We start from the raw sequence: 18,023 nt of genomic DNA, 5'->3' as shown, positions 1-18,023 counted from the left end.
ATCTCAGCCGGTACCAAAGAGGCTACTATGCTTTTTAATAACGTTTGGAAAGGCACCAGCAAGTCTACCATTGCTACAGCAGGTAGGGACCCAGCCTCCCTGTGTTAATACAGAGGTAAGGGAGTGCTCTTCGTACATTATATATACACATGTCAACCAGAACCAGAAAAGAGTGCAACCCTGGCAGTGCTCTCTGGCAGGTAATCGTCAATACTCTATAGAAAGCAGCAAGGATGCATATTCTGTCATTTAGGAGACTGGCATCTTCACCATTTATAATCCATGTCACCCAGTGTCAGTTCGTTCCTCTACATTTCAAGCCTCTAAGTACTGGAGCAAGGTGGTATTTTTTTTTTAACACTATGTTAGCATGACTTCTTACTGTACACTTTGTGATACAGAAGCTGAGGAAAGCAGTATTTGGCAAAGAAAGTTTTAAAAGACAAAATACCAAAGCGCACAATCTTACATAAAAATGTTAAACATTAGTCTTTTGATGTTTATCCTCCCTTCTTAGCAAAGAAGAGTCACGGCTGCCCAGAGTTTAAGGCTGGGATTTTCAAAGAAAACCAAGGTAGGGAGCAAATATTACTCTAATTAAATAGGAATCGAACCCTTTAACTCCCCCCTCCCCCCTTTGAAAATTCCTGCCTAAAGCTCTGCAGAAAAAGTAACCCTTGTGCTAGTGTTTAAGAGCATATGACCAAGCTAACAGCTATTTTAATTAAAAAGCACGGCCCTGCTGCCTGAAGAGCTTTTCTGCTCAAGACAAACATTTGCTTCTTAAGCTAGCTCCCAATGCCGGAGTTATTTGGTGGAGTCAGCTGTTAGCACACTGTGCTTCCCTTGAGACAACGGTCTCCTAGATTTTAAAATATACAGTTCACCAGAGCCCCCTTTTCAGGGGAAAACAAAGCCTAAATAAATACAACTACCCATGGGAGTCTCGCCTTCCCAGCCACAGGGGTAGAAATAATGAAAGGAGGCAAGCAAGGCCAAGCCTGCAACTGAAGCAGTATAATGTAGATCTTCCAAAACCCACTTGAGCGTGGACATAGCGTGTCCCCCAAACCCAGAGACTCATCCTGCAACCCCTGATCCAGCACTTCAGGAGCAAAATGTGCAAAGGACGTAACTCATTGGAGGATACAAATCTTAATCTCCGTTGTCCACCATTCCTGGAAGGCGATCTGAGCCAAACGCAGATACACAATGATCTTCTCAAACACTGCAAATTTTCCATGGCGAAGGAGGAGTCCTTCTCAGCCAGTAAAAACAAAAGCATTTATGGAATTCTATATTGTTAATCACTTTAGTACGCAAAGTCTTGAGTCATCTTTCTTGACACAAAGCTGTATAGGTTAGATCAACAGAGCAAACAGGTGCATGTTAAACAAAGCCTTGTTTCTTTATACGAATTGTTAGCCCGGAATGACTGACCAGCCTTTAAATTCTCAGAGGGTTTCACCATGTCCTGTGGAAGGACAGGGACACCCCAACCTTCCACAAGACTTTACAGCCCTGGCCTGCCATTGCTTCCTCTGCATCCGCTCGCCCATGAGACCGCTCGGTGAATTTTAATTCCTGATCCCAGACGAGGGGCGGGTGGGAGGGGAAGAAAAGAAAAAAAAAAAAAAGCAGCTGGACAGGATTTTTTACTAGATTAGTGAGTTAAAGTGGCATACTCCAACAAATACCAGAGCCAGCTGAGGGGATGGGGAAGGGTGGCTGAGAGCAGGGAGAGAAGACAAAGACACCTTCCTCCTCAGACCGCAGTGAGCCCATCGGGCTGGTTTAACTGCTGCAGAACAGCAGCATAAAGCCAAGTCTTCACATGGCACAGACATTAACCAGGATTTTTGGCTAATCTTGACTCAAATCACACTTAGGCTGCCCAGGGAAGTGGTTGAGGCACCATCCCTGGAGGTATTTAAATCCGGGCAGACGCAGTGCTTAGAGATATGGTTTAGTGATGGTTTTTGTCAGAGTTAGGTTGATGGTTGGACTCGATGATCTGGAAGGTCCCTTCCAACCTGGGCAATTCTATGATTCTGTGACATTTTCTGGGCTGCCACGCACAGAGGAACAGACTTCAGCCTTTCACAAAAGCCTGCTGATCCATTTCCAAGAAAAGGTGAGCTTCATTACACATCTGCACCACAGTGCCTTGAAAGGACTCAACAAACACTGGTTCTGACAAAGGATTTAGCCTGGGACAAGATAAAGTCATCCTTAAACAAACAAACAAAAAAAATCAGTTAACATTCAGCAACAGGAAAGATCTGGGTCAGTTTCACCAAAACACATCCAAGATTGTTTCACCAGTTACAAATTTATGAGGTTGACAATCATTATAACCATATGAAATCAGAGAACTTTGAAGGTAACAAAAACATCAGTGACAGCAGGAATTTCTCGTCACTGTTTCTGAAAGGCAAGATTTTATCTTTCCGGAAAAAGCTGCAAAATGAGAAAGAGAAGGCACGCACTTCAACAAAAACTAAGCAGCAAGCTCTGTTTGAGGAGTAGGAAAGTCAGACGAAAAGCAAACAAGTCTCTCAAAAGCTAGATTCTAGAAGTATGCAGAAAAATTTTTTTTTTTTTTTAAAAATGCATAGTTATGTAGTCCAGCCTACCACCTGTCAGGGAATTACAAGAGGCAGATGGTTACCAAAAGGAATTGGGACAGATTCTGTTTCAGTAAAGGACGCTTCAATATTACTTTACACAAAACTATTCTTCATCAGATGCAGTACAGCTTCTTGATGTTTTTTTTCTAGCAAGGAATGGAACTGGTTCCTCTATGCCGTGAAGCACAAACTATATTAACAAACCTGCTAGATCATCATCCACAGCACAAAGGTTAAATAAAGACTAAAACTGCCAACAGACCAATTTAAACCTCTCCAAGATCACTTGAAAAGTTAAGTATTTGAAAGAAGAGACTGCAGAAGAATGGTTATGAAGACAGCACATCTACATGGTTAAGTATTTTCAGAAAATTTAACATCCTTTCATTTTTGGATGATGTTTACTTACAAACATGCATGTGTGGGGTTTTTTTTTTGTTTGTTTGTTTTTGTTTTTTTTTTTAAAGCAGCACACAGTGTCCTCTAACCTCAAGGTCTCACTGGAAGCTTTTGATTTCCTGAAGTGTTCACTCTCACAGTTCTGCACTGTTGGGCTAGAAGCATTTATCAGAGACTCTGAAGGAGTTGTTTGCTGAGCTCTCCCCTCTCCACTCACCTGAGAGATGATTTACAATGTTATAAACCACGTTTGTGCACAGGACGGACTGCACTTTACAACATTTCCTTATTGCTGAGTAACTAATTCTTTATTGTAGTTTACTCCTGTCAACATCAGCTGCAGTTAAATCTTGGAAACAAAGTAATCTCTCTCTCCAAACTCTTCTAGCAGCCCTCCATCTACCTTCCCTATTTTGTGCTCTGTCTCAGCATCACACCTCATGTCTCCAAGCGGGACGTGTCCTGTTATCCTGCACCTTCTTGGTGTCTAGTTGAAGGAGCAGGAAAAGGAGTGAAACGCATTCAGAGAAATACGCTGCTTTGAAGAAAACGCTACTGAGATGCCGAAGCGGTGTCACTGCCGGGCTGACCTGCAGGACCACATCAGAACAAGAGGTATTCAGGTGACTTGCAAGACAGTTTGTCCACTTGCGCCACGTGGCTGCATTCACTGTGGAGCTGGACAGGATTTTGGAGCATCACGGGACATCACTGGCACACACATTTATTAGGCGAAAGGAATATTACCAATACACTAAATCAATTCTTAAACGCCCGATGGCCAAGAGCTTTTCACTGCATGGGCTTTCAAGCAAAGCAACAAGAAGGCCCCAGACACAGCCCTTCATTGCCATTGCGAGCCTTCAGCCTCCAGAGACACCCAGATGAGCAGTTACACTGCAGAGGAATGGCTACCGCTAGGACAACCTGCGGATGCACAGAGCTACTGCCCTACATGCGTCAAACATGCGCCAATACAAACCTGCATAGCTAATCCTGGAGCTACTCATGTTTCACTCTGAACACCAAAGCTGGCACGATTCATTTTAAACAACACAGTTCAGTTCTCCCAAGGCTCTAACATTCATTGTTCAAACAGCCAAGCTGCTGTTTCCTACATGGTGAGACCAGGTTTAGTTCCAAACTGATCTGATTCTTGAAGTCTAGAAAGTCAATGGCCTTGAGAAGCCACAATCTAAAACCACCGCCGCACCGATAACCTTAACTTTACCATAAACAAAGGAAATTCTCAGAAAGCCCATTCCATTAAATTGTTTTAGAAAGCCGGGGAAACACAGGGCTTGGGGAGTCCTTCTCTCTTTCCAGGTTTTCACAGGAGGTAAACATCCTTCCTGCACACAAGGTTTCCCTGAGGGACTGGGCACACAGAAGTAAGATGGCACAATACTGGGACACAACACGGGTCTTAACAATTTTTCCGCAATACTAGTCAGAGCCCATAAGAGGTTCAGAGAGGGAACTACCACACTGCATCGCAAAGAACTTCAGTGGTTAATCAGAGAGACAATCTACCGCAAAACCAGACAGCATCACAACTCATCACCACCAAGGCCTCTTCCAGGTGAGCTGACAGCAGCCATCCACCCAAGTCCTGTAAGCCAAAACTAAATTTATGATGCCTCCACGAAGCAAAATAATCCCTTATAAACTCATGCTGTACATACTCATGATCCATCATATCCCCTATGCTTCAGGAAGAAGCCCAAGATTAATTTACTACTGACAGACGCTAGAAGCCATAACAAGGTTTATAATTTCTGTGGCGTGGAGCAAGATTTTAGGGATCACTGAAGGGTTGTTGGCTTCACATCCAAGCTCTCCGTGTTTTCCTTTGCAGGTTTCACTTTCTGCAGGCTTTAAGGATGTTTAGACAGAGAAGCAGTTGAGAAGAACTTGCTCATTAAGGGGACGCCTCATTTTCTCCTATTTATTTCTAGTTTCAATGAGCTATGCAAGCAGTGGTGCATTTCACTCTTATGTGGTTTTAACTTCATTTAAGAATATATAATTTTTTAAGTTAATGAGGGTTCTTAACTAAGCAGCCTCCTTTGCGGTTAATGACAACTAGTTTATAGTGAGAATGATGCTCTCTGAGGGAAAAAACGCTAGAACAACATGAAACCTCTGGTCTCTAGCAGTCAAAGTCCTCACAGTAAATTCGTCTGAACTACCAATCATTACAGATGTTCTGGTTTCAAACAAAATACTTTTTAGATACAGTGAAAAATGTCGTCCTTCAGAAGCTGAGGAACTAGTTCAAGCTCAGTTCCAAAACAAGTATCCCAATTTACTTTATGAAAGGAAAAATGTAAATTGAGTCCATACCTCAGCTTTCCAGTTTTAGGGCTTTTTTTACCTATGATTTTGAAAGAAGGGCAAAACTATACTCAACTGAAAAAGTATGCCAGCTAAGAATGACTAGTATGACTCAAAAAAAAAAACCAACCCCCAAACCGGAGGTATTTGTTTATTTTTGAGGTATGGAGACATTTTGTGACTAAAGATGACACCGAATTTCCTGTAAGCTGCTTCCTTACATCACACAGAACATTTTCTTGAAATTCGCACTTTTTCCCCGCTACAGATTCAAGCAGACTCATTTATGAAGCAAAAGTAGCTTTGCTAGTCAGAGAACTCCAGATAAAAATCAGTCACAGCAGGAAAATAATAGCAGCAAAAACATAAGCTTCCCATACATACGCTTCTTCTCTTCCCTCCCTTTCTCCCACCCGTGCCTTCTTTCAGATTTGCAGTGCTCTTCAGCAGCATTGCTGTTATCTATGTGAGGATCGTTACGCCCGATTAAAAATACCCAAATGTATCAGCAAAGCACCGTTAATGCACACGTCTGTGCCAGCAAAGCCACACTTCGTACTTTTGCAAAACACATACCCTCTTAAAAAGTAATTTATACAAGCAGAAGCGCATCTCTGATAGTTGCACTGAATTGCGGCTCAAGAATCATGGTACCTGTCTGCCAAACCCATGCGTACACAAGCCTGGAATGCCGCCTGGTACAATGGGAAATTGCCCTGCATTGCTCTGGCTTTGATGCAAACGATCTTCTAAGATCTCCATGGACATCTGCCCCCCAGACTGCAGAACGAGGCACAGATGTGAGCTGCATTCAGCCATACGCAACTCAAGCTGTACGCTGGGTGAAGGCCATAAGTCCTGCATTTCGTTCCCGTAAAGTGTGCTCAGCCCGCATAGGAGCGTTTTCCATAGTACGTACCTGTCCATTGCGGTGGGCAGCGGCAGTTGTACGTGTTCACACCGTCCACACAGATACCCCCATTTTGGCAGTTGTGATTCGGGCAGTCGTCAACATTGTGCCCACAGACGCTTCCCTCGAAACCTGGACAAAGCAGAAACACAGCAGACTGAAACGGGCTTCCAGCCTCTTTCGAAGGGAATTCAGCCTTCATGCAGCTTCCCCCCTTTCTTTTTTCCTTAAACACTCGCCCTGTTAACCTAATCCTGATGAACCTCAATGTAGCAACGCTGACTGGACGCTTCGTTGAATGCCTTTGCTGATAGCATGCAGGTCACGTTAGAACACCACTAACATGGGTAGATAGCCAAATACTTTTTCACCACCAAAAGGCAAGAGTATTTTTTCTTTAAGTGACTAATGAGCACTGTCATTCAACGCAAACAAAGCGAAGACTACAAGATTTAGTTTACTGTGAGGTAAACTCCTCACTGCCCATCAAGCACCACCCAAGCTTTTACCATGGCAAAAAAAAAAAAAAAAGGCACCTGGTGTTCACTTAACGAATACCTCGTATGCCTTCACCACTTCGAAGAAAGACCTTCTCTATGCTTTGAAAATGAGCTTCTAAATTCCTGATTTGGCCCTCTTCATTGTTAGAACAAGTCAGTCAATCAACAAATCAGCCACCACCCAAGCAATGCTTATACGCTAAGCCCTGATTGAAAAGGAGAAGAAACCAGACACCCTTCCTCAATGAAAAATCAAGGCTCCTAATGAACGTAGCCACGCTGGCAAAATATTCTTGCTACATCTCCCTCTCCTTTCAAATAAGGAGAAGTGGGGACATTATAGGGAAAGGAATCGCCTGTGATCCATCTTCCCCTCAATTTCCCCTGCTGATTTAGTCCATGCTTCATTAAATAAACCTGCCATTTCTGCTGGATGAGAGAGCTATTTATTAAAAAGCACAAGTGGATGCATGCAAATGTGGATGAAGTAAATGATTCCAGCACACACGCGTTAATTTAAAACATCAGCTCTGCCTCTTCACTGCTTTGGAATGTAATATTAACATGACACAGTCCTCTCATTCAAAGTTATGCTTTAACCCCTCTACTTTTGATGCCCTGTTCCAGACACTTCCATAACATCTGTATCAAGTCACACAGACCCTCTAAGCAACATCTGGTCCAATGCAGATCATGCTGGGTGGCAGATGAGACTGAGACTGTAAAGCTCTGAAGCGGCTTCTCCAGACTACCACTGCTCCCAAGAGACTTGGAATGATTTGCGTGCATTCCCACCTCTTGAACTTCTCCGATACTACAGATGAGAGTCAGAATTACAGAATGGTTTGGGCTGGAAGGGACCTTAAAGATCACCTTATTCCACCCCCCTGCCCTGGGCAGGGACACCTCCCACCAGACCAGGCTGCTCAAAGCCCCATCCAGCCTGGCCTTGAGCACCTCCAGGGATGGGGCAGCCACAGCTTCTCTGGGCAACCTGTCCCAGTGTCTCACCACCCTCACAGGAAAGAATTTCTTCCTAATATCCAATCTAAATCTCCCCTCTTTCAGTTTAAAACCGTTACCCCTTGTCCTGTCGCTCCACTCCCTGATAAAGAGTCCCTCCCCATCCTTCCTGTAGCCCCCTTTAGGGACTGGAAGGGGCTCTAAGGTCTCCCCGGAGCCTTCTCTTCTCCAGGCTGTTTACAGCCCCAACTCTCTCAGCTTGTCCTCACAGCAGAGGGGCTCCAGCCCTCTGAGCATCTTTACAGCCCTTCTCTGGTCCTGTTCCAACAGCTCCATGTCCTTCTTGTGCTGAGGACTCCAGAGCTGGACACAATGCTCCAGGTGGGGTCTCACCAGAGTGGAGCAGAGGGGCAGAACCACCTCCCTCCACCTGCTGACCACACTTCTTTTGATGCTGCCCAGGATGCTGTTGACTTTCTGGACTGCAAGCGTACATTGCTGGCTCATGTTGAGCTTCTCATCCACCAGCACGGAAGCGACAAGGAGTGCTACTGCCAAGCTATATCAAGTGCATTAGCATCCATCTTCCAGCAAGGAAGAACACTCAAGATAAAAAAGAGACCGGCATTATTACCCTCTCCCTTCAAAGCCCTTCCCACTACCACCCCAGATCCTGCAAATTTCATGGCCATAGAGAAGGTTAAACTGAAGAAGAAATATACCATGGTTAGTCTGAACCCTAATCATCACATCAGTGCCTTCCTGGCAAAAGGTGCTGAGGAATAACTACCAAGGAATACAATCAGTATCAGATCTCTACATTTAAAACCGTAGAAAGCTACAGGGCATGCCCAAAGGGTCAGCTGTAAAACAGAGGGGTGTCCTATCAGCTTGCTTTTCAGCTTGAGGAGGATCGTTCCACTGACTACAAATTCCACTCATGCCAGCAATGTGATCAGCATGGAAATGCACACAGAACCACAAACTCAAGAAGTTTAAGTTCCTATCCTTTCGGCTCGGACAACATGAACACCTAGCCTACTTTCTAAGAAAGAAATTCCTGAAGGCAAGCATTTATTTAAAACTATCTTACTGTACTGCACACAAATTTAAAGTGGCCCAATAATTTTGAGTAATAATAAGGCATGGAAGGCATCACACCACTGCACATGTTCTCAGTTTAACCAGCTATATCGCCTGCCATCTAAGAGCTGGGTCCTCAAGCACCTCATGCAAATGTAGAAAACCATTAATCCCACACTAAAAGCTGGAGGATACCACTGGTGACAGCAGAACAGAAATTAAAAAAGAGCTTACAAAAAAAAAAAAGCAATGTAGTAAAAGGTTCAAGAGAAATGACACTGAGCCAAGCGTGCTCAGTCAAAACGTATCTCCAAGGGAAAGGGAATCGGGAAGGGTTGAAACAGTGAAGACGACACTATTTTGAGCGCACAGCTGAAGAAAACACAAGTTTCCTTTTTGGTAACTTCCCAACTCCCAAATTCCCTTTAAATTTGTCTTACGCCGAAGAACAACTTTTGGCTTAGTTTCAGACCATCTAAAAAGCTGTAAAGGCATGATTTTAGCGTCCTCTTCAAGTTGAACTTACACCGCAATATTGTGACCTGCTTAATTGGTAAATAACACTCTCCTAGAGAAGTTTAGGTTTCATCGGTAAAACCAGTCCTTTAGAGACATAGCTGTTTGGGCCAACGCACCTACGTCTGAGCACGACAAGCATGAAGCTGCTGTGAGAGATGTGAACTTTTCTTAAGCCGGGTCCCAGGATCACATTTTGCAGTTGCATAACCCGACTCTTTTCCAGAAAGCCAAAGGGTTCGCGTATTTGGACACCTGACACTGTTTCCTGTTCCCCCCTGTGCTGGGACTTCACATGTTGTCCTTTGCTTTCCCCCTCCAAGAGGACAGTGTGCAATACATATCCTGACTTTTGCTCCGTATCTCCAAGCACAGCAAACTAAGGAATGAGAACCTCAAGGGGAAAAGCGTTCCCACTGCTAACAGCATGTTGTTCCTCCTCTCGTAGGCAGACGGATACGAGCAGATAACTTTACTCCTATGTCATCTGAAGCCTCCACCCCATTCCAGAGCACTACAACCAACTTCCTCCAAATCTTAATCCTTAGCCTCATTTCAATTACACCTTGGATTTTCTGCAGGGCCAATTAATCGTGGGGATAAGAAATTATACCTGAACAAAAATGTCAAGTTAATGCCAGATTTAGGGCCTGCTGGCAAGAAATTAGGGATCTTGACAGAGTGATAAAACCGACCTGCGTCATTTTAACACAGAAGTAAGGTTCTGCAGAGCAGGTGCCCAACAGCAGTTGCCTGCATGCAACTCCAACAGCTCAGCTTCTTGAAATAAAGATGAGATGGGCTACTCCAGGTAAGGAGGCGGCTCACCCAGGGCAGAGGGGCACACAAGGCCACCTGGCACCCCGAGACCGCCGCCACACGGAGCCTCACACCCCACAGGATGCGGCTCACCTCCAGATCCCCACAGGCGGGGGGTCCTCCCTGCCGCAGGAAATTCAGGAGGGCTGCCGGACCCCGCTCCTGATGCTCCACTACAAACCGGCGTGAGGTTACTTCCTCTTCCCAGGAAGTGTTCCAGCTCTCATAAACAGCCTGCTCCGGCCTGACAGATCGTTTCCTGAACAAGCCCTTGGAATTCCCTAGGGTCCTTATCTTAGTTAATGGGTAATTATTTTGATGGATAACAATGAATAATCACTTTCCCAGCTAAGAACTTCCTCTATTGACTTGTTTTAACATTCCATTAAAGGTTAGATGCCAAATGAACTCCTTTTTTGTCAAATATTTATAGCTACGAGCTCATTCTTATGTCTTTGAAGGAGTTGCTAATGCTTCAGGTTAAGTCTCTTTCACAGAAGTTTTTTTTTTTTTTTTTTTTTTACTATGACTCTCTGCTCTGATTGACCTAACATGCTGACTTGTCTACAATCTTGTTTTTACCTAAATCAACAAAGCCCGGAGGAAAAATGATTACACCAGATGGCTAGAAAATAAGTAGTTATCTTTTATATAGATGTAATACTGACAGTGTATACAACTCTTTGCTTACACTTGCCACCAAATGCTGACTTCTAACACGCATGACTTCATGAATTACCTAACGCAAGATTTGTTTGTGTAAATCCACAAGTGAAATGAGAACCTGAGAGTTTAAAATAGCAGCTTGACTACACTGTATGTAAACAGCACTTGTAGTAACGTAGAAAAAGCTGATGGGACACATAACTCCAGGTTGTAGGGTTTTTTTCCCCACGTTTTCAAGCTCTTATTCTAATGTATCTGTATTTGCAGAAGATGGAATTCACTTAAAAGCTAAGATGAGAACACCTACAGGAAAAAAGAACCCACTCCAGGGTCAGTCCAGGGGCAACCTAATTATGCCTAAATTGCTGTTTGGACACAATCAGTTTCTTCAAAGCAGTTTCTCAGGTCACAAGATGCAAAAGTCACATCAAAAACCATTCCAGCAGTTCAAGATGTAACTGCCTCCTGCCTCTACGGCCATAACGCTGAGCAATGGGAACATCTTAAGGCAGTCCACAAGGAACGGCTAGAGCAATTCCATTTATAGTCACAATATCATCGGCATCGCTCCAATTGAGAGAGGGAGTCTAAAGAGGAATTTCTAGTCCATAACCTTGGCACTCTCTTCCAGATGAGCAGGCCTCGCTCACATCCTCCCCGGGCGTGACAGGCCTCCATTTCTCTTCTCTTTCTGTTGACCTTTCCTTCCCAGACAGAACCTTTTCCAACACTTCCGAATTTTCGCCTTCGCTAAGGCTGAAGAAATGGCTGGGTGCCTTGCCTTTATCAAAGAGTTCAATGTAAGCATTTTGGCCCCTTCAACCTCTCCCTTTTTTTGCTGTTTTTCAAATGACTAGCTTTGTTTGGTTTTGTTTGTTTGTTGTTTTGTTTTTTTTTTTTTTTTAAAATCAAGCTAGCAAAACAACATGGCCAACTTCAACAAATACAGGAAATACAGAAGTGAAGGCTCTCAAAGCCGCATTAACTCACCCCCACTATACGCGTTGTGTAATAGGTCCAAAAAAGCAGCTAATAATCCAAAAACGTGTGTGAGCAGTGTGGGTGTGTAACTGTTGCTATAGTAATCTCATTTTCATTTCCTGACCACAGTTTAGCCAGCCCACATGCTTGTCTAAGGGAAAATGTGCTCCTACCCAGTCTCGTGCCCCCGTAAGAGAATTACGAAAGCAAACTGTCTTATCAGCTTTACAGGATCAAGTCCTTCAAACTTCATCTTCTCCCCTTCTCCCCACCACACTGTTTCTGCATGAGATCTTAAACTCCTTGAACTGGCTAAACAGATCTGACTTTAAGAAAACTCTGAATTTCTGATCGAGCCTGTTAGTCCAGAGATACTTAGTTTGCAACTTCACTTTAAAAAGATGCAAAGCAGAAAAGCAATAAATTCCCTGAGAACAACTGTTAGTTAAGAGACAGCATTTTCAAAGATGCTGTATGTTCAAGCACTGTTTCTTCAAGCAGAGTTAGAAACGGTTGCTTTCACACAAAAATAAAGATGATACATCCATCTATTTTAAGATCGACTTTCCTAAATTCTTCAAAGTCACATGCTTGCTCAGACAACCTTGTTGTGCAGGCACTTGCTAAGGTTGGCAATGTACATTTAAGGTCATTTGAGCCAACACCGCAAGACAAAAGTCTCCAAAAAAAGAGTATTTTTCAGAAGTTAAGTTCTAAATGCTCTTTCCACACATACCTGCGACTCCAGATGATCCTCATGAGAACGCAGTCACCCTACTTTCAGCCTAAACAGTATATGGCAGCCACATCTTTCACATAAATAACAACAGAGAAATGCTTAAGGGAGGAGAGTTTACTTTTCCAGATTACCACACACCAAGTGTTCATGTGCCAAACTGCAATACACTTAAGTAGGAAGTCTAGTCAAAAGCATTTCCAAACAATCAGTTTCCCATGGACTGAGCTAGTGAAAAAAAAAATATCAGCCTAAAAAAAAACAAAACCATCCTGATATGCAAAGACAACTAGTACTGCCCTATGGTCGGTATAACAAGGGGATGGGGAAGAACAGGACAGGATGAGACCACTAGGGTCCCAACCAGGTGACATATGGTCATTTGCAGGGATGGGTGCCTTGGTGATTGGAGCTCAGCTTGACACACAAAACCAAGACAGCCCACGATCCCGAGTAAGCACGTCACCCCTGCTGTGGATGAACTCAGGGCAGCCAAGAGCATCAGAAAACAAGCAAGCATAATTTATCCAGAGGTATTACAGGACAAAAAGGGTGTGGTGAGTTGGAAATGGCATCTCATAAGATTTGGAGGAACTGGAGGAGAAAACGGAAGGGAATAGGATCTAGTATGCTTTAGGTGTAAAGACTAAGGAAATAGACACGTGTTCATCTTCAAAGACTGAAACTGACTGTGGCCTTTACTGACCCAAAACTATGTATTTGTAGAGGTTTATGTTCATAGAATTTCACCTCCTAATGCCCATTTGGAGTGTAACACCTTAATCTCCTTGAGTTTACCTCATCTTTCTTAACCTACTTGATTCTCTGCCACTGACTGGATTCTAAAGAAATCTATCATTTCTAGCCTTCTTCCCTTTTATTCCCTTCCATATGATGAAATCCTGACACTCAGACATTAATATCCCAGCAGAGCTTCCTGCCTTGCTGAGGATTTCTCCAGTCAACCTTACATTACACGAACATCACACAGAAACTCCAAGAGAAACTTTCGTTAAGAACAGAGACAGGAATACAGCGACAAGACTACGAAACCAAGCACTTTGAAGAAGCATCATTTACCTGGCAGGCAGTTGCACTCGAAGGTGAAGTCACTTGTTTGATGACAAGTTCCTCCATTCATACAGGGCGATGGTGAACACGGCACATACACGCTCTCGCAGCGATGCCCTGTATAGCCTGGCTTGCACTGACATCGGTACGAACCAGGCAAATTGACACAAGTCCCACCGTGTTGACAAAGGCCTGGTGTGGCACATTCATTCACATCTATCTCACACTTCTGGCCAGTGTAGCCAGACAGACAGATGCAGGAGAACTTATTTCCAGATACAGTACATGTACTTCCATTGGCACAAGGTTGAGATGTACAGGCATCAATCCACTGGCAATCCTTTCCTGTAGGATGAGGACAGAGCACTCCATTAAGAAGTTACTTCTATGGAAAATAGTGTTGCCTTCACACTACCTCAAAATAATCATTGTAGTAAACCTTAAAATTATTACAGGAAAACTTATGTCTGCATTTTACAGTATTATCAATTTGCTGGTTACACTACAAAGTCATTTTATTTACAGGGTAGCAGCAAGATACAGAATGTTGTGATTTATAGAAATAACCCATGAACTGAAATCATACTACACACTGACAGTCACTCGTCTTCTGTGTCCCCTTCAAGAATAAAAGCAGCGAGTTTCCATGCTTCTCCTCAGGCACCCACTTATACTTTTCCCATAGAAAGATTTTGCTGGCCAAGTTTACTTCGTTTTTTTCTAGAAGGTAGACTCTGAACTCAAAGTGCAGCAGCCACTCAGTAGCTTCTGCAGTCAGTTTTCCCATGTGGGCAACCCCACAAGATCTAAATGTCTTTCTGCTTACGTGTAAAGGCTAGGGAGTTCGATTCCCTACCCCCCATTTGCTTTTTTTGGTCATGAAGTCATTTTGGCTTCTTTTCATTTCCTGTGCTGGAGCTAGTAAATTTGACAGCGTATTACGACTGCCCCAGAACATTCCAGGCTCAAGTAATTCACAAAGGAGAGAATCCGGAGGTACAAAGGCAGAACCTCACCTGTGTAACCTGGAGGACAGACACACTCGTAGGTTTCCTGGCTGTGGGGATGACAAGTTCCTCCATTCAGGCAGGGCTGGGACACGTAGCAGAGGTGCGATTCGGAGTATTGACATTCCTCTCCCGTGAACCCTGGAGCACATTTGCAGGTAGCCTTTCCTATCAGAGACGTAGTTTCACAAGTTCCCCCGTTCTTACAGGTATTGCTTTCACAAGGGTTTCTGTACTGACAGTAGTCTCCAAGAAAGCCTTCTCGACACCTGCAACAGAGAAGAAATTATTTGCGCCACATTCACCTGAAGTCTTGCTGTTCTGGGAAGATACCCGAAATGAAGTCCCATCACCACCCCGAGTCTTGGAATTTGCCATAATTAGTGGTAACACTAACAGTCCTAAACACTAACGTCATGGATGTAACAGGGCCTTCCTCTGGGATTGTCCCAAATGAGGCCACTGAAAACTTCAGTTCATATTGTGAAATCGCTTATTACAAAATAAATAAATAAAATACTGCATACAAACGGAGTTATATGAAATGCAGGAACAACTTCTTGCGCTTCCTTTCAAAACTTCAGTAAAAGCCTAAGCGTTAAAGAACTGCTGAGTAACAATTAATTCCTTGCACCTACTCCCATTCTAACAAGCATCCTTTATCAGCAGGAAGGCAACTGTTTCAGGAACAAACACCAGGTATTATCCATCTTCCAAAATATTTATAAACCTTGTACAAATGGCGCATCTGAGAGGATCTTTCTCCAGAAGACTCCCGTGAGACAGGAATATACTGTTATCCTCATGCTGATAAGTGCATCTGGGACTGCAACATGCTGCAGCCTGCGCTCAGCTGAAGTCAGGTCTCCCACGCCCCTGGCCAGCACCCTAACGACAAGGTCATTGTTCCGCTGTCTCCCACAGAAAAAATGAATACACACACACACACTATCTACAATGAGGGTAATATTTTATACAAAGATCTGCGCTTGTGGAATAATTGCAGTTATTTCTCTCTAACCTAAACTTATGTCAATACAGCCTGACAACACTTGTCAGCTGTAATCCATCTTTTAAACGGCCTTTGTACTACGGATTTTCCATTTAGCTTCCAGCAATACAGGACGTGGGCATGCAAGCCTGCAGACCCCACGGTTCCCTTTGCTTCTTTCAGGTATTTGCTTTCTTTCAGAAAACTGCAAGAGTATATACTAGATAAAAATAACACCTAACATACAGAACAGGACTGTCCACTTGCAGGTTTTTTTTCCCTGTAATGCACAGCTGCATGCTTTAACTGGTAATTAACCCAAGATATATGCAGCCTGAGAGAATATGTATTTCACAGCAAAAAAATCTCCGAGGTGAACGTTAGATATGCAGTGGTCCAGAACAGGATAGATGCAAGTACTAAATCAATGACGCACTCAAATCTAAAGGGAGGAGATTCCCATTGCAAGAAATACACAAAGTCTCTAGCCTCCAGACAAGAACGTAACAGTAAGGAGACTGCCTTTTCCTTATGCATTTAGAAGTATACGGTAGATTAAACAACAAAACAAAAAAAAAATCCCACCTAACTAACTGGATAGGCCTTAAAATTCAGTTTAAAATCAAAGAATGGTTATGAAGCTCTGTTTTAAACAGAATACTACAGGGATCTGCCTTTGTTCCTATGCTATTCAACACTTCTATCAGTGAATAACAACGGAAAACATCAGCGATGATCAAACACAGAGGTGAGAGAGAAGAAAAGTTCTCCATAGAGAGTAGTAAAACAAACTGTTTAATGAAGCAGTCAGGACGCAAAGTGCACTTTCGCACCGTAAAGTCATACATCTAGGAAAAAAAAACAACCATACACAGCATCCTCCCCAAAACAGGCGACTGATCTGGGAAAGATGGACTTGCTCTGGCAGTTCCTAACAGTCAGCTGAAGGCAAATTCCTAGCATGACAGTTTGGCCAGGAATACTTTAGTTGTACAAACAACAAATACCAAGCAGAAGTAAATGAGGTTATGCTACACCTGATACTTGCATGGCACAACCATCACATCGGTTCTGGTGTCTGCTCTTTAAGAGGGAAGAGCTGAAATGAATTCAAAGAAGCCAACAGTAATAAGTAACAGAAAACTCTTGACGCAATGTAAAGCTCAGACAGCACCGTCTATTTATCAAAGGGAAAAGAGAAGGAGACAGTTAATCAAAAGCTTCAAGTACCCGTAAAGAAACTCAGATTTAACAATAATTCCCAATCTGGAAGGTACAGGGATAACAGAACTAAGCAGCCAGAAGTTTAAGCTAGATAAATTCAACTCAGAAATAGGGTAATATCTTTATCTTCAGACACAGACTTATACGCAGTCTCTCAGCAGTGGAGAGAAACAACTGGAACGATGCATTTAAGGTCGCAGTGGAATTTCTCCATCAGTCAAGCTTGTTTAAAAGAACACCAGGACTGGTTGCTTCGGAAAGAGTATGCACGCTAGTTCAAACACAGCTATTCACAGAGGTTATTATCCGAGTTACGCAAGGGGTCATTACTAGATGACCACAACTGTTTTTTCTCATGTTAAAATTTATTAAATAGCTTTAGCCCTATGTCTAAAGCAGGAAAGTCACATAATAGATGTGCATAATCGTAATTTACCATTCCCCACACCCAAATTAGGCTCCTTTCACCATACCTTAATACTTTCAACTTCGTACCCAAGAACAGACATGAAAGAAGAGGGTTTTTTTGAAGGGCAAGGCAGGATTAATAAAGTTATAGAAAGCAAATCCTGAGACAGTATCATTTGCAGAATATCCTCTGCTTCTTGTGCCATCCCGGGTATAACAGCCGAAGGCTGTCAGTCAGCATGAGCTGCTGCCATATCACACCAGAGGCAAGTCTTTGCGTATTCGAGGCTTCCACCACGGCACTTCTACAGGCTTCCTTTAACATCCCAAATCCCTCCTCGATACGGGTTAGAAATGAGTCCAAACGCCAGCGGGCTACAGCACGGCTCTGTAGGCGCTCGATCACACAGGGATCTGGCACCCAGCGAAGACGGCTGTGCCAGGAGCTGGAGCACTGCTCGACTCCCACGGCAGTCAAGCCTGCACACGGTGCACTGGCTAGCTCTGCTCAGGGACCGTCTGGATAACCGCAATTAAATCATGTTTCTGGACATCTACATGCAGCTGACAAATGTGTAAAGTCAAATTGAACTTCAGTCCCAAAAGGCTTATGAGATTGCGTTATAGGGATTTCTTCTGGGTTCACCAGCACCAGTGATGGGGAGGTTTGGGCAGCTCGGCTGTCCTCAGGGTCAGCAGTACACCAAGCTCCTCAGACTAAGCGCAGCCGACACAGGCCACGCGCTTGTAGTTCTCTTTGTCATGAGAGAGCGAGCAACAAG

The 18,023-nt window shown here is 43.6% G+C and overlaps 1 protein-coding gene across 4 annotated transcripts in view; it reads right to left on the bottom strand.

Annotated features, from left to right (window-relative positions):
* Window positions 1–18,023, bottom strand: part of NOTCH2 (notch receptor 2) — a 91,097-nt gene that overhangs the window by 55,258 nt on the left and 17,816 nt on the right. For all 4 annotated transcript variants that reach the window (XR_010072151.1, XM_063342902.1, XM_063342903.1 and 1 more), the window contains exons 3-5: window positions 14,628–14,887; window positions 13,621–13,956; window positions 6,286–6,408 (exon numbers count right to left, since the gene is read on the bottom strand). Coding sequence is in view for 3 of the 4 variants with exons in the window: in XM_063342902.1 (XP_063198972.1) it covers window positions 6,286–6,408; window positions 13,621–13,956; window positions 14,628–14,887 (719 nt within the window). In the remaining variant the exon portion in view is untranslated. The remainder of the gene's footprint in view (window positions 1–6,285; window positions 6,409–13,620; window positions 13,957–14,627; window positions 14,888–18,023) is intronic.

Source organism: Chroicocephalus ridibundus, chromosome 8, assembly GCF_963924245.1.
Source record: "Chroicocephalus ridibundus chromosome 8, bChrRid1.1, whole genome shotgun sequence".
Taxonomy (NCBI): Eukaryota; Metazoa; Chordata; class Aves; order Charadriiformes; family Laridae; genus Chroicocephalus; species Chroicocephalus ridibundus.
The sequence above is the reverse complement of the archived record's forward strand: the minus strand, read 5'-3'. Positions and strand labels throughout refer to the sequence as shown.